At 38.8% G+C, this 16,474-nt stretch overlaps 1 protein-coding gene across 1 annotated transcript in view; it reads right to left on the bottom strand.

Annotated features, from left to right (window-relative positions):
• The window catches only part of CLVS2 (clavesin 2), a 55,837-nt gene that overhangs the window by 12,079 nt on the left and 27,284 nt on the right, over positions 1–16,474 (bottom strand). Inside the window, exons 3-4 of the mRNA XM_008637808.2 lie at positions 3,655–3,765; positions 935–1,155 (exon numbers count right to left, since the gene is read on the bottom strand). Coding sequence (XP_008636030.1) covers positions 935–1,155; positions 3,655–3,765 — 332 coding nt within the window. The remainder of the gene's footprint in view (positions 1–934; positions 1,156–3,654; positions 3,766–16,474) is intronic.

The following is a 16,474-nucleotide window of genomic DNA, read 5'->3' as shown; positions in this document are numbered from 1 at the left end:
ACATGCTATCTCCTGAAACAGGGTTCCCAGCCTAGCACATCCTAACTTAATTTTAATGATTTTATATATTGGTTTCTGCCTTGTTTGTTCTTTTCTGATCCATTGCTAGGCCTCCCCATCATGAGCTGCACTCTGACTTTTGCTGCCCTTTCTGCTGCCCTTTCTGCTACCTTTTATATCACAGTTGTAATCCTTACCATTTTCTCAGTTTAGACTACTGCCCTGTCAAGGTTGGATCAGATTCACCCCTCCCAAGTTAATGACTTCACTGCTTCCATAGTTACTGAAGAGATAACTAAGCTCTTCCTATACTTTACTCTGAAAGGTAAAATGCAGCAAGCAATTACACTGTACCTTTTCAAAGAGAAGAGTATCAAATGCCAGGATGTTTACCAGGCTTGAGTATAGCAATTGGCACTGATTTTGGTCCTGGTTCTCCTCCTATTTTCTCAGGCATGCAGTCACTGTGACTGATGTTTCAAACACTGTAAATGCCCTGGCCCTTACAGGCTGGTGGATACCAGGCAGTGGGCTACGAGATGGAGGAAGATAAGAGCTATCATCACCACCCAGAAAGAAAACTGGCCCCAATTTACCCTCTGCACGGAGGCTCATTCCAGCTAGCACTGTTTCTCTAATAAGTACCGTAGGCTGAGGTGGGATAGCAGCTTATTCCAAACACATTACTGTGTACACAACCTATATGGCACCACAGAAATAATCAGCTGCACTGCGTTCACAACTCACATGAGTAATGATTAAGGCCATGATCTCTCATCAACACTGATCTTTTTAAGAAAGGAAAAAAAAATAATGGTCCTCATATATAATAGACTGATAGAATTTATCTGACTACCTACAGCTTCATAAAAGAGGAGGAAGGCAAATGTTAACCTTATGGCAATAGTAGAAGACAGCAGTAACTTTAACTCACCTTTTCATGGATTTGGGAGAGAGGTCCTTTTCTATATCCTTTGCAGGAGTATTGTAGGAGTCCGCATTGCATTCACTGTCATCATCGTATTCATGGTCAAGCAGTGTTCTTGCCCATGTCCCCATGTCATAGGGGGGCAGCATTCCTCCAAACTCTGAAGGCAGGATCTCGGGGTGGATGAGCTGATGCAGGCTGTTGAGGTTGTTACCATGCAGGAATATCTATATGTATGCATGCAGGTAAAAACACAGGTGTATCACCAAAAATCATCAAAGCCCAAATGAGACCATCATCAGGAGAATTTTGTACAATTTCAATATTTTGGTTGTTTTGGGCTAACAGAGGTGCAGAGGAAGGCACACGTCACCTCTGCCTTAAGCATGGTCATACCATGTTCATAAATCTCCAAAGTGATTAAAGTATAAATAACTTAAAATGTTTGCAGGGAAAGGGACTTAAGGAGGGCAAGAACTGATGTCTGGTAGCTAGATGGACAGAATATTAGATAGACAGACAGCCTTGTTAATCTCTTGTTAATTGATCTCCCTAATTCTGTGAATTAAAATAAGTGAATTAAATTAAGATTATAATTAATAAATAAAAAAATATTCACCATATGCAACAAGGAATATATATTGACTGTCAGCATCCAGCCATGAGTTCTATAAATAAGATAAATTGTGCAGTGTAATGATAACAGTGCTGGAAATATTTTCTTCCTTAATCTAGTGATAGCAGTAACTGCCATTTATACTTGACAATACCTGAAGTAAGTAATAACAGTAAAATAATCCCTGTGACAACACTGAATAGTTGATGGGAATAGTTGATGGACTATTTGATATTTACCATCAATGTTTTGGTAGACTGACATTCATACACATTTACATATCTGTATATTAGTATGACGTATATATGAATACTTGTATTTATGTTTAACTTTATTGTTTCCCCTCAGAGATCCTTAACATTCCACTTCACCTTGCAGGGACCCCTCTGAGCAGCTATACCCTTAGCATGACTTATCAAGAGTTAAATTCAAAAGGCAGAAAGACACAGACTAAATATATGCTTGTCTTTTATTGCTTATATTAGACCATCTTCCCAGTCAGCTGTGGAGACAGAAAAGTTAATGTGACCATGGAAAACCAGTGATTTTCTTTCATCTCAGAAAGGAACTTTTCCTTTTGTGAAAGAACATTTATTAATGGTGAAAGTAATTTGCTTTATGGTGCCTTTATAGCTGAGTGTTTTACTTCTTAGCAGTTGTTTTTATATATGCCTAGTACTACATTTATCTGAATATAACTATCAGTTGCAAATCTACCTGACAAATTTAAAAAATACATAATAATTCAGGATTAAAAAACCCCAGATAAATAATAAGCCTAATGAAAAAAATCTAAAGAGAATTCTGTGGGGTTTAGGTTTTTTTCCCCCAATTGTTTGTTCTGCATCCAATACTTTAAATCTGATTTAAATTTTATGTGCTGGCCATAACGTTCACATTTTGACACTAAGTTTAGAATTGTAAATCAATATTTAACTACCTGACTACTTTTTATAGGTATTTGGTATTGACAAAAAACAGTTGTAAAAAGTCAGCATTTCTGAAAATATATGCCATTGATTCAGGTGTCGAAATAAAAATTTAGATGGTTACTGATAAGCCTCCATGTTCAACTGCCTTGTCACTCATTTTTAATGCTGTAACACTCCTATGAGCTGCACTTTACTCCCTCGTTATGCATACCCAGCACTTGAGTTGAAAAGGCCTCAGACATATCTGGCACTACAATGTTCTTCGCAGAAGCTGCGGTCAACAGAGTGCAACTGAATCCTGCAAAATGGGGCTTCATTTGCATATTCATAACAGATATTGCATAAAAGGCTTTGTGATCTATAGTTCAAAATCTGTAAATACCAGAGGTCTCTCAAGCATAATCTGTCAGTGAAAAACAGCTACACACCAAGGATCATTGTGGCCTTGCAGACTGTGTTAGAGGAGAGAAAATACAGAGCTGCTTAGAGAGCTGGTTCCACAAAAAAATGTAATCATGTTCTTTGTAGTGCCTTTGTACATGATGTTGATTGTGTTTTCCTGGATGACAAAGTTCCTGTTACAGAAATAATCATTCTATAAGCTATCACCACCAAGCTCTAATTTAATTGCACTGATGCAAGTGGTACAAATTCAGCAACATCTTGGAGGCTGCTCATGCTTATGCACAGATGCATGCACACAAATTCCCTTTTATTGGCTTTCATTCAAATTAGTATTTGCAAACTAATACTACTAGATGCCAGCTGGGTATTTTAGTTTGTGCTAATCTCAAGGAAATCACACTAGGAAAGGACTTTGTACTCACTAACTCTGTTTTTAAAATAAAGACATAAATCATTTTAACAGAAATTAAATAGAATGGAATTGAATACAACCTTAATAGAAACTGTAATGTGGCAATATTTTTTATATAACCCCCAGGAGCAAACATATGCTTACATTTTAAAATACATTTAAGCACACTGCTTGACTGTGTCCTTAAAGGATAATGTTGTAAAAGTTTCTAAAACAGCTGAAGGTACCTTTTACCACACAGATATATTTAAACATTTTCCACCAATAGCAAGCTGATATCTCATGTTGATCTACTTTATTAGACTATGATGCATCTGCTGACGGCAACTGGCAGGAAATGGACAATTAAAAAGAAGAATACCCTTTTTCGTGTCTTCTCCTTTAGAAAGGGCCGGATGACTGTGTAGAGGGCATGGATATACCACGGCTGATTGACGAAATGTATTCCTCCAAACCGAGCTGGAAAGCTGTCCTGTGTGTCACAAAACAAATACATACAATTTGAGCTGACTCTTAACATATGTAGGACATGCATCAAATACCTTATTTTTTTCTCTGAACGCCTTTATCTTAATAATAAACCTTTAACAAGAAGAAAGATTATTCCAAACTGTGTTCTCTCAATTGGGTTCCAACCTTCCACACCAAGGAGTAACACAGCTTGGACAGAGTAAGTGCGGAGGAAGTGTGCTGAGATAGCTACATTATTCAAATAAAGGCATGGCATTTCTAACCTCCAGAAATGCTTTAAACATTTATGATTTGCCCATAATCCATTTATACAATGTATTTTTCTCTTTTCCACTTCTATGGATTTTATTCATTTTTAATAGTAATGATCTCAACTCTTCCAGTGACATTGAAGAGCACTAAAAATGTCCCTTGTCTCCACCTTAAAAAGAAAGTGTAAATCTAAACTACTATTCCAAATGTCTCCAATATTATCCATATTTCATAAAACTGAGACTGCATTAAAGATTATGCATAAACTGTTATGCAATATCCATGACAGTAATTCTTGTCACATAGTCAGAGACCTTCTGGGAACTTAAATGTAAGGACAGCATATCTGTATTGAAGCAGTGGCTTTTCTTTTTTACTTGCTGAAAATCACAAGGGGCAGATAACTCACTAGGAAAAGATTCTGATATGCATTTTCAATTTCTAAGTCGAGAGAATATGCCAGAGGGTTTGGCAGTTTGAGGAGGGCAGCCACTCTGTCCTGGAATACAATTGCCAAATTCCTTGTGTGTCCTCATTTTGTCTTTGCCTGGTTGATCATATGCACAAACAATGCAATAAGCCGTCTCCTACATTGCCCAGAGTTACACCATTGAGGAAGGAGGAAAGAAGTGTAAACAGGTGCAGCATATGCATGCTCCCTTTTTTTAATGGCTTATGTCAGAACCTTCTCAGTGAATTTTCTCTTAATTATACACACTTATTAAATTATTGGCTTTCATTTGAAGCTTAATTCAACAGGTGACACAGCATAGGCAGCCACTCAGATCAAAACCAGGTTCCTCACAGCAGCAGCAGCTCCCATCTGACCATACAGGTAACAAACAAGGACATCCTTTCCAGCTATACCTCCTTCTCTTCCTCCTCTCTTTCTCCTCCTATGTGGATGCAATAAAGGCAGCTTCAGGTCTGTGCCAGTGGGATCATAGGCTCAAAAGGAGGCAATCAAATGGTCTGACAGGGTGCATTGTGCAAATAGACCTATTTTGCCTCCTCTGGAGACAAGAGAGGAGGCCATAGAGAAACATACAGCAGCCTAGATGTAATCTGCAAAGCACCACTTGAAGCATAGGGTCATACAGCACACACCAACAAAATGCCCAAGAAAAAAATTATAAACTATTCAAGCCAAACAAGAACTGTCACAAAAGGAAGGCAGAAACTGCAGGAAGGAAATCTTTCATTAAATGTTTCCACATAGAGATATACTTTGCAAAAGTGAAACTGCATGCATATTCACAGAACCTCTTTAGTTCTGCAAATGTGTTCAGACCTGCGGGAATAATGAAGTACAAATTGCATACTCCTCTCCAAGGATCCATTTGCATCCTGTCAAGTACGCCTAACCCGCAGGCTCTTTACAGCAAGGTACCTCTGACCTTCAAATTGTAACAACTTGCTGGATTTTCCATCAAGGAGGCAGTACCTTGACAATAGTTTACAGGAAGGATGACTACAACACACACTGCTCACATCTGGCTGGCCAGAGCACAACAGTCAATGCAATCAATGGTCTGTTTTGCAGCTTTTCTCCAGAAACTTTTGATTAACAGCAGCTTTGCAATAAAACAATCCTATTGAAAGATTGCTGCAGAAGCCTCATTTTGCTAAAGGCCCAACTCCTGTAAGCATTAACTAAATATTGAACAGGATGGTTGATAATTCGACGCATAATACACCCTGTTCAGTACTGTAAATCCCCAAACACCATTTCGAGGACACAACTATGAGTAAATTATGTTTGTATCACAGTGAACCAAAAAATCCATTAGGAAGGATAAATCACTGGATGACACCTTAACCTTTAGTTACAGAATTTACAATTTGTCTACAGAAGGTTGTGTTTATTTGGATTATTGTGGCCAGCTCTCCAGCAAAGGAATCCAGGGCTCCATGCTGCATACCATGCACAAAAGAGCACGCACTTAGAGCTCCAGAAATCTCAGCGGAGCTGAGAGTCACACAGAAACTGAGGACAATTTGTGAATAAGAATATCTCAATAGGCATGAATAGAATATCTCAAACTGACGTACAAACACAGATTCAGAGCAGAGTGCCATAGGCATTTGTATTCTAATGTGGCCTCAGAATGCTCTGTGTCTTTTTAAAGATACAAAATTTCCAGCAGACAAAAGGATTATCCTTAAAAAGTACCATTCTGACAAGTATACTCTCTTCTCCTGCATCTTGGAAACCATTTACATGGAGGATCATGAATATATTGGGAACAATCCTCAAATAGAAGATGCCACTTGATCTTAAAAGCCAGTTTGCCTCAGTGTTTTTCAGAAATTCTGAATACATTTTCTGGAACTAAAGAAGTTGGGTATTTCTCAGTTTCTGGAACTGAACTGCAGTGCCCAGATTCAGAAGCACTTCCTAAGGTGTAATTAGGACCCCTCAAAATTTGTGCCAAAAAAAAAAAAAAGGTGATTTGGTCAGAATGATCCTGCATTCTACACAGTACTTAGACTAGTATTCAAAAGCTGCTGAAAGTAGATCCAAAAGCAAATCCCTAAAGCACCTGCTGAAGAAAATAAAAAAGCAGAATAAGCAACTACATCTGCTGGAGAAGCAGGTGTCAGAAGGTTGTCTTGCTCTTCTCAGATGTATCTGACTTCCACGTGGGGATTTGCCAGACAGATGGTCATCCTACACAAACAGCAGGTAGGAATTTCTTTCAAATCACTGATTCTTCTGGGGTTTTATGCAGATTAGGTTACAAGCACAGTGGCAGTCACAACTGCCTCTGCAGACGTACTGTACTTCAACAGACGAGCCTGTAACCCATGAATCACATGAATTCTAAGTAAATGGAATCTCTTGCCAGAAAACAGTAAGAGATGGAGATCAGCTGTAAAGTGAGCTGTGCTTCTGACTGGAAAAGTAATAAATCTGATGGGGTATTACCAAACCACAAAAAAGAACTAATTATGTATATAGTGGGTGGATTTTTCATCCCATTCACTGTAACCTCTGTTTCAGCAGTGGAACACAACTTTTGCATGTTTCTGATGAGCACAGTTTGGGACACGGCCATGCCATAGACAAAGACTATCAGAGCCCACAGTTCCTGTGCCACAGTTCCTGTAACACGAGGCTTGCAAGTGACAACAGTAGGCTGCCAAGGAAGAGGCATGCCCCCATGCTGCTGTCTGGAGGACTGGGGGACTACCAGTGCATGGCCAGCACCGCAGAACAATCCCAAGCAAACTCCCTCACTTAGTTTCCATCTCCTGTGATACATGGTTCTGTGGACTCACAGCACAGCAATTTTACCTCTCTGCCAAACATAATTTATACAAACTATCTTTACAAGCTTTCTCTCCAAGGACCCAGCTGCTGTTGCCTGCTACCACCCTTGGCACATACTAAGAAGCCAGGTTTCTACTTGCCAGACATAAAATTCCACCCAGTGCTGGGCTCAGCCATCACCTAAGCCAGCTCTCAGGGTTTCACAGAGGGTGCCCTGCTCCACTTTGGCCAGCAGGAGCTCTTACAGCACAGGTAGTAACAAGAAAAACAGTATATGACATTTTCAACAGTACCTAAGAAAGAAAAGTGCCAAATTCCTACAGAAAACCACTGTGAGTCTTCTTAGTGGTGTCAGGACTGTCATCATAGAAATAATAAAAATGACCCGCCTTTTTCGTCTTTACCAAATGAAAAAATCAAAGAACTTCTTAAAGCCCATAGCATTTTCTTCTTCCTGAGTATCGTGTCTACATTTAAACCTCTGAAGATTACTTTTAATGAAGTAGCCCTCCTAGCTGAGCTCAGTACTGTCATCAAATTTGTTCGCACAGCTTTTAGAAGTGTAGTCTTAGAAACTGCTAAGACCACTGTGTGCCCAAAGGTGCCTTGGCAGCCCATTCTCATCAGAGCCTTACAAATATGCTGCTCATCTCCTGCAAACAGACTGTCTGGACACACCTTGCCACACACTAACACCAAGAGAGTTCTTGGGCACATGTTGCTCTGGGGTTATTTTTGAGGGTTTGCTGTCCTTATGTGCAGTGAAACTGTTTTCGCAGACAGTCTAGAGACATCCTTCAAAGGACAGTCTGGACAAACATAATGAATACACTCACACACTTCACTTAAGGCTGCACTTGAGTGCTCTGATGAATTCAGGCTGTAGCATCTGCAGACAACAAGAGGTTACAAAGTAAAAACTGCAACAGCTGTATCTTCCTAACAAAAACTGCAAGTTCAAAGAAAGCATACAAAACTATTAATTTCTTAAATGTGACTTAAGACTTGTTCCTGAAGATAATACATTATTTCTCCTTTAGCTTTTCCAAAAAAGTCAAGCACTTTAGGGAGAAAAAAAAAATATTATGAACAAAAATAGTATCTTTATAATGGAAAGCTCCACTAGAAAGAAACTGAAACATTCTGTCTGCTACAAAATGCAGCATGACTAAACAACTAAGCTTAATTTTTATCATTTTTAAGACAGTCTTCTTTAAAGAGAAGACTATAGAAAATCATGGAAAGAGAAGGCTCTGACTAGAAGGAATAGTTCACTTCCTTAGTACTCCAAGAGCTGAACTACCAGAGGAACCAAGAATCACTGCCATCCACATCAGGAAAGGACACCCATCTTGCTACCAAACTGTTAACTTTCACTGAAGGTAGGAAAGAACAAGGCATTCCTAATACCAAACTTCCTGCCAGCATCCATCCGTGACACGAGTAATTGCAACGCCTCAAAACAAACAAACTTGTGTGTCAAAACTGATCACCCGTGCTCAAGACATGACTGGAACCAGTGGTGAGGATTGGATGATTAAAAGACTGGAAAGTGAATCTGTAGCATCTAAAAGAATTTGGGTTGTTTTTTTTACGAAAACAGATGCTAAACACACTAGGGAGAATAAATAACAGGTGAGGAAAGAACCTTTCAATACAAAGGACAATGTCGACACCCAAACAAAGAAGAGAAACCAGACCAGGAGCACAGTTAACTAGACTGGAAGCTGGTAGACAGCTTTGAATCACCAAACATGCAGCAAGACTGGCAGGGAATAAGCACCCTAACTCATTATGAGAAAATTAGTAAATTCTGAAGAAACTAAGCTTCAGGTTGTCCAACAACAGGAGACTTTAAGGTTCAGATGCAAAAAAAGAAATCTCAGGTTGTGAAATTTTGCTTGATCCCTGGAACAGCTGCACAAGTGATTTCCCTCTGTAAGACTAAAGAAGAGAACTGTTGTTGTCTCCTAGTCTCAGCTTTTCATTTTTATTAGACAATGTTGAACCATTTCTAAGACAAACAAAAAGTGCCCAAATAAATTTTTGTTACTGTGTTCAACCAAAAGCACAGTACCTAAAGGCAAATTAACATCATTCAGTGACATTCCCACAAAATAAGATTTAATTATCTAGAACTGGATGTTGTCATTTTGCTAAGAAGCTTCCAGTGAAGCAATTTGACTTTTGGCAGTCCTTTTCATTTCTATTGGTCATTTTATCTTACAGCTCATATAGAAATATGTTAAGTTGAATGAAATGAGAAGAGAGATGGTATCCATCCAGTGACAATATTGCTTTTTTTATTGAAGTTTCTGTTTTAATTTCAAATAGTCTTCCATCTTTCATTTCAATATGCTACTCATAAAAATTCTATATTGTTTAAATTAATTAGGTGGGATTTAAAAGCCATTTGACCATATGTGTCTGCATGTTTATATATAAATATAATAAAATTTAAAACCTACATAGATTTTGTGTTTTCACTATTTGGATAAAGGGATTATATCACTCTCAATTTTTAATTAGGTGGGCTTGATAAAGAAAGTATTTTGTCTAAAACCTCAATTTTAATTTGAAATTACTTTATTTCTTTGAAAATTAATTTCAATAGGTTTTGACCTGATTTTTTTTTTTTTAAGTTTTAATTAGAAATTGTGGGATTCTTTTAGCAATTCTTCATTTTGACAGGGACTTGGGGTTTTGGACATTGGTTCTTGGCCCATTGGTTTAGTTTAAACCTTGAAAATAAAGGCTTTAATTTTAAAGAAGAAATAAAAAATGCTGTTTTCCAAGGACAATACTGTTTTCAACTATCAACACTGACTCTTTTCTAACACTTTATTTGGAATGTGAGATATTAAAAAGGGGGAAAAGAACCCAAAACTTTTTGCAGCCTGATGCTATTTTCCAAATCAGCAAAGCCAGAAAAACAGTAAGAACTACGGTAGAAGTAGGTTCTTGCATTCTGTTTTCTACCCTGTGATGAAAATCATTCTTTACAATATGCAATTATCAGATGGTGATTTCTTCTATGGAAATTCCCATAGGGAAAAAAAAAAGTCTGTTTTCCAGGCAGCTTGTGAATGTCTTATTAGATTAAGATTACAGACAAAAAGAAAAAACACTATACTGCTAACTGCTGTGCATAAATACAGTAACAATGCTTTCATAATACTGGTGGAATAAAAATAATGTGGAAAATTACTGTTCAAAAATGATTCCATACTCAATTCCTGAAGGCAGAAGTCTTTGGCCAGGGACTGCCTAGCAAGAGCTGAAATGCTACACCAGCACCTCAGCTGGTACCACCCTCATCCTGAAGTCATCCTCTTTTAGTCAGTGAGACTGTCCAAACAGCCCTTGGTCTCTGCCAAACTGTTGACCACAGGATTACTGTCAGGATGCTTTTCGTCACGCAGAAAGCTTCCCATGGGCCTGAGGTAGTTTCAAGGAGGAGCATCAGTAGCTATCAGATACCACCCCCTTCCTTGTACCTGACGACTTCCAAATGTGAGTAGGCTAAACAGCACGTGGGAAGGAAGGGGAATTTTCAGATAATGTTAAGACAAGGATTGAAAGAAACGAGGCAAGGCAGAAACCATAGAAAGAAGGTAAAAGTGAGGAGCAGAAGAGATTAAATTAAAAAGTAATTCAGGGAGAGGCATCAAGAAATTACTATGATGCTCAAGAGAAAAACATACTCATCTTGTTCCCTCTCTAGCCCCTTTTCAAAATTTTCACAGGAAGGTAGAGAAAAAGAAATACAAAGTATTCCTGCGTGGAAGACCCATGTTTTACAGTCACATGCCAAAACTCATTTTGCAGACCTAAACTCAAATAAAGTAAATAAATACCAAATCTTATGCCTTCCATATAATTTCGTATATCATCCCAGCTGACAATCTCCTAGAACCAGACCCAGCCTAAGGATTTTCAGTTCAGGATTGGCTTCTGCCAAAATCTGCAAGAAACTACTCTGAGCCTGTCCAGGCAATAGGGTGCACAGGTCTGCAGATGGATAAGGTGAACAAAGACCCTGCACAGAGGCAAAAATGCATGTTTTCAAATAGCATTGCATAGCTATGCAGTGCCAGTAAGTTACTGAGTTGAAAGATACCATTTCTCCTACCATAATATTCACTTTTTCTCCCCTGAAATTGGAGAACTTCTAAACTGGTGCCTACAATTTTATTATCCAAAGCTCCTCCAAAAACGCAACTCTCAGTTTCAGACAAGATGAATTAAAATTGGATTAGCCCTTTGTAAGTTTCAATTTACAACAATACAATAAACTGAAAGCCATAGTGTTTCAAGAGTTATTTCATGAGCCATATGTTTCCTCATACTATGAGGAATCAATCTCCATCACTGCAGTAAGCACTAAGAGTCGTAATCATTTGAGCTGTCCAATTTTAATCTGTCACTCCATGCAAATGACAGTCCTGAGAATTGAACTGAACTGTAAAATTGGAGGGATAGTGATTTAAGAAAAATCAGCTGAGGGCAGACACTGAGATCTAGAGTGCAGCACAATTAAGCTTTAAATTACTGTGGAAATTGAATAACTGACTTGAGATCCATTAATAAGTATTATATTTTATTAAGAGTAGAGGTATCATGAACTATGCAGTATACATAGTTTCAAGAAGTCAGTTCCCCACAGGACAAATCTATTTCCAGTTCCAAATAGTGTTCAAATGTCTTTCTCATAGTACAGAATAAAGATTTATTTCAGACTTTCAGCTTTAAAGAAAGCCTCAGTTTGAACTGCTCGGCTACTTTATCTTTAGAAAGATACTTGAAAAGATATGATTGCCTACATGCTAACTCCACTTCAGCTTCCCTCTTCTTCTGCACTCCTGAATGACTGCTGGTGGTACACACATGCAAAATGTGCCTGGGAGTCCAGGGAACTTGAATATTGTTTGAGGGAGAACTGTCATTCAAGTTATTACTCTAGAGGACCACAAATCACTGCTGTTGAATTCTAACTTCAGACATCAGCCCCCTGTCTTTGCAAAGCCATACAGGCATGGGTGTCTCTGTGCTGGCTTCTATGGAGGAAAACTTCCAGTAAAAACAGAGATTAGCAAAACTGGGAAAATAAATAGTTACATGTTTTATCATACATATCTAGGACAAGGCTAATGTGTTTGCTGTGCTATCAGGATATGCCAGTAATGACAAAATGTGATGGTAGGATCTCTCCTAAAATCACACCTTGGAAACTCTTGAAAATTCATATGCAAGCAGTTGGGAGATCAAAATCAGAAATGCAGATGTCTTCTTGCTAAAATAAAAGTGGAACCCATGTGAATGTATTCTCAGCAAAAGAAAACAACAGTAGCCTCAGTTCACGTCACATGGATACCCACAGAGAAAAGAACTCAACTCTGAAACTGTCTGGAATGTGGGCTTCCTGGTACGAAGCAGACAAAGACACACTGGACACAGTCCAGCAAAGGGCCAGGAAGATGACTCAGGGATTGGAGCATCTCTCATAAGGACAGAGACTGAGAGAGCTGGGAATATCCAGCATGGAGGAGAGAAAACTCAGGGGAATCTCAGCAATGTACATGAAGACCAGAAGGGAGGGTGTAAGACGCTGGAGCCAGGCTCTTTTCAGTGTTGCCCAGTGATAGGACCAGAGGCCATGGGAATGAACTGAAACACAGAAGGGTCCACCTGAACATAAGGAAACAATATAAGAGCACACAGTTCTAAACAAGTCAGACACTGATGAAAAATATAAAATCACTGAGGTTAAATAGTCTTTTTACCTAGTATTTTTCAAATCACTTACCAAAGTTGTGCTATATTTGAAATTCATCACCAGCAAAAGTAACCAGTGTGATGATAGACTTCTCAAAGTCAATTAAAAACTGAATTGCAGATAAATGCTAATATTTTCCCTATGTAAAGTACTCAAGCTTCTTGGCTTGCCCGAGGTCACTCATCTTCACAAGTGACTGTCGAAAATGTGTTCAGCTTACTCCACCTAAATGCAGGCTTACCTTACCTGCAAACCCTGACATTTCATGCATCACTTTCTCTGAACCAGGACTGCAAAACACAGCCACTGCCAAGCTGTCTGCACAACATTGAACAAGTTCAGTTTCCAAAGGCTGGGAATGAGCTGTCTCCCCAGTTCTGGCACCCACCAGTGAGTCCAGCTTTTCAGAAATGTCACAGGGCAACACAGAGAGCTCACAGACCAGGGAAAGCAACAGTCAAATTAACTCCATTCATTAATGAAACCTCTAGGAAAGAAGTTCAATTTCCATTTTGAAACTGACAATTTGCTGTTCTGCTCTTAGCTCTACCAACATCTGAAAGTATGTCTTTTCCTAAATATAGCATTATTTACAAAGATATTGTTTTTGCATAAGTAACATCTTCCGATGTTTGTAACTAGAGATTGCAAAATGTTTATTGCTCTGCTGCTAAAACCATATTCAAATTGTAGCACCTTAACTCCAATGCAATATACTACAACAGCGTGGCCTATTTTTTACAGGAAGCATAAGAATATGTGCAAAAAAGACCCTCCTTCCCTCTCCTTCCATTCTACTTTTCTGATTTGGCCACATTCCGATTTGCAATCCTCCCCTACAGCACGGCTTAAATTTTCTGCTCTCCTCTACTACTGTCACTCTGGTGCTAGTGCTTCATGCTAATCAGAGAATTAAATCCCCAGAACAGGGATGATGGCTTATGGTATGCATGAGTGGACTTAATGGAAAGCAGAGACACCCTGCTGGCTGACTCTTACTTCCCATCCATTAGTACCACACAAGCCATGCTATCCAGCACACCCATGCTACTAGTCCCACAACCACGGAGCCCTCACCCACTTGTCATTCACGCCACAGCTGTAAAGGCCCCTGCTGTGACCACCGTGTGTACCTCAGAAGGAGGCTGGAAATACAAAACTCCTCATTTCAGTGAGAGTATCAATGAACATTAAACCTTAAACAAGCTTCTACCTCCTCTTAACTGAACAGTCAAAGAGTCATTCCTCAACAACACAGGACAAGCTGAAATAAAATCACAGCCAATGCTAATATGAGCAGACATGGCCTCTTCCAACCTATCCATTCACAAACGGGTGCTGTTGTTGAGACCATGTCACAAAGCTCTTGCACCTGTACAAAAAAATAGTTTATGCAAGCAAAATCTTCTGTTAGGTATTAACAGGTGTGGGGTCACATCAAGAGGCAGATACAGACTCAGAATGTACCACATTTTCTAGACGTAAGATATTTTCAATTGCCAACAAACAGAACTGCATTGAAATCTAAAAGGTACATGGCAAACAGAGTGCATGTGTGTCTGTGTCTGTGTATAAAAATCCTTATGCCTCAAACATCAAAATAATCTCTTAAAAATTATTAAAATGGATAATTTGTCCATTTCCAGTAGTCTATTCACTTTAAATTAACATAGATTTAAGAGCTCAGGCTAACAGCATAGGACAAAAAAGGCATTTCCTATCTAGGAACCAGAATCAGTTCTTTGTGCCCTACTGGTAGATCAATTATGTATTAGAGCTGCAGCTGCTTGACTTTTAATCCACATTAGTGCACAGACCTTGAGCAAATTTGGTGCTACCATATTAAAAAGGAAAAGCACTAGAATAAGTTATACATAAACAAAAAGGAAAACAGATCAAGCAAGAGACCAATTAATCAGTCAGATGCTGGCAATAAGGGGATGGGCTGCCTACTGCCAGAACATAGGGAAATAAGAAACACACAGACAAATCATCTAAATTTTCTTAAATGTAATTAAATCCAAGCTGGAATAACCATAAGATCATTTTTAACATGTTTCTTTGTTAACCTAATTTTTGGCAATTCAGACAAAGAAATTTGCAGATGTGTATATATGTGTACAGTACAGTACTACAGACCTACAATACCTGTTCTCATCCTGAATAAACAACACTTCCAGCCACATTCTAGATATCAGACACCAGCTGTATGCTTAGCCATTTAAAGATCCTGGCTGTGTATTTACTGAAATAGATCATTTAAAGCAGTACTCCAGTCAGCTCTGCTCATTTTGGAGCCTGGCTGATAAATCTTCACACGTAGCCGAAGCATTAAAAGTCTTCCATTTTCTGAGCCCAAATTCCTGCATCATCGTATCCACTACAGTCTTTCAGCACTAAAATTAAAAGCAGAATGAATATTTAAGTGTTCTGTGACAAGAATGCAGCAGCTAAATCTGTCAGTATACGAAAAAGCAAAGGCTACCTTAGAATTTGAGTTCAGTGGATGGAGGGAGGGAAGGAAGGTAGATGTAAAAAAAAAAAAGCAGGGGGGAAATTATCACAGAATGCTTGCTAGCTATTGCTACTGCCCTAGGAGCTGTACTTTGAGTGCTCTAAGCTTCCATTTCCTTACAAAGACAATGTTATTTGGTTGAAATATTTTTTTCCTACACTGCACAACAGTCTCTCCTGGAGACAGGAACAGATACAGCCTGGAGGTAAATGGGGATGTGAGGTGTCTGAATGCTCCACTCAACACTGGCAGCTTTCCCAAAATTAAATACTTCTGTTTTGACCCATTTGATACTTTTCAAATAAAAAAATCTCTAGAAGGGAGACATTTCACATAAACATTTTCTTTTTGTCTTTATGGAAAATTTGTGATTCTTCTTAGCAGGGATGTAGAGTCATAGGTTATAATGTTTCTGTTTAATTTTGTAAAAGAACTATATAGTGCCTTTGTTTTTGTGGATAAGAATGCAGCCTCTTGGAGCTATTCTAACAGATTTCATTCTGTTACTTGCTACGATCATATACAACACAAGCTCATATCAGGATAAGAAACTGAATTTCATGCAGATCTGATATGGAGAGTTATGTGGTGATATAAATCACAGACAAGCACAATCCTGTGTGTCCTAAGACACCCTCAGTATTGAAACAGATTGCTTTGTTATTTTAAGCTGTTACACTGCTGCAAATTTCATCACCCAGTCCTGTGACTGTGACAGATCTCACCTGCAAAGTGAGACCATGCAGAGTAACCTCCAGGTGGAACCCAAAGTGATGTCCAGTGGTTGTTGGCACTTCAGTAATTGGTTCCTCTCCTCTGGCTCAACTCTGCCCCAGAGTTCCAGCACAACTGAACAGTTGGTGTGCTCACGGAAGCTGCCAAGTTTCAGCAGG

The sequence above is a fragment of the Corvus brachyrhynchos genome, unplaced genomic scaffold, assembly GCF_000691975.1.
Source record: "Corvus brachyrhynchos isolate BGI_N302 unplaced genomic scaffold, ASM69197v1 scaffold14, whole genome shotgun sequence".
In the NCBI taxonomy this organism is placed as follows: domain Eukaryota; kingdom Metazoa; phylum Chordata; class Aves; order Passeriformes; family Corvidae; genus Corvus; species Corvus brachyrhynchos.
Note: the sequence above shows the minus strand (reverse complement) of the source record. Positions and strands in the feature narration are given on the sequence as shown.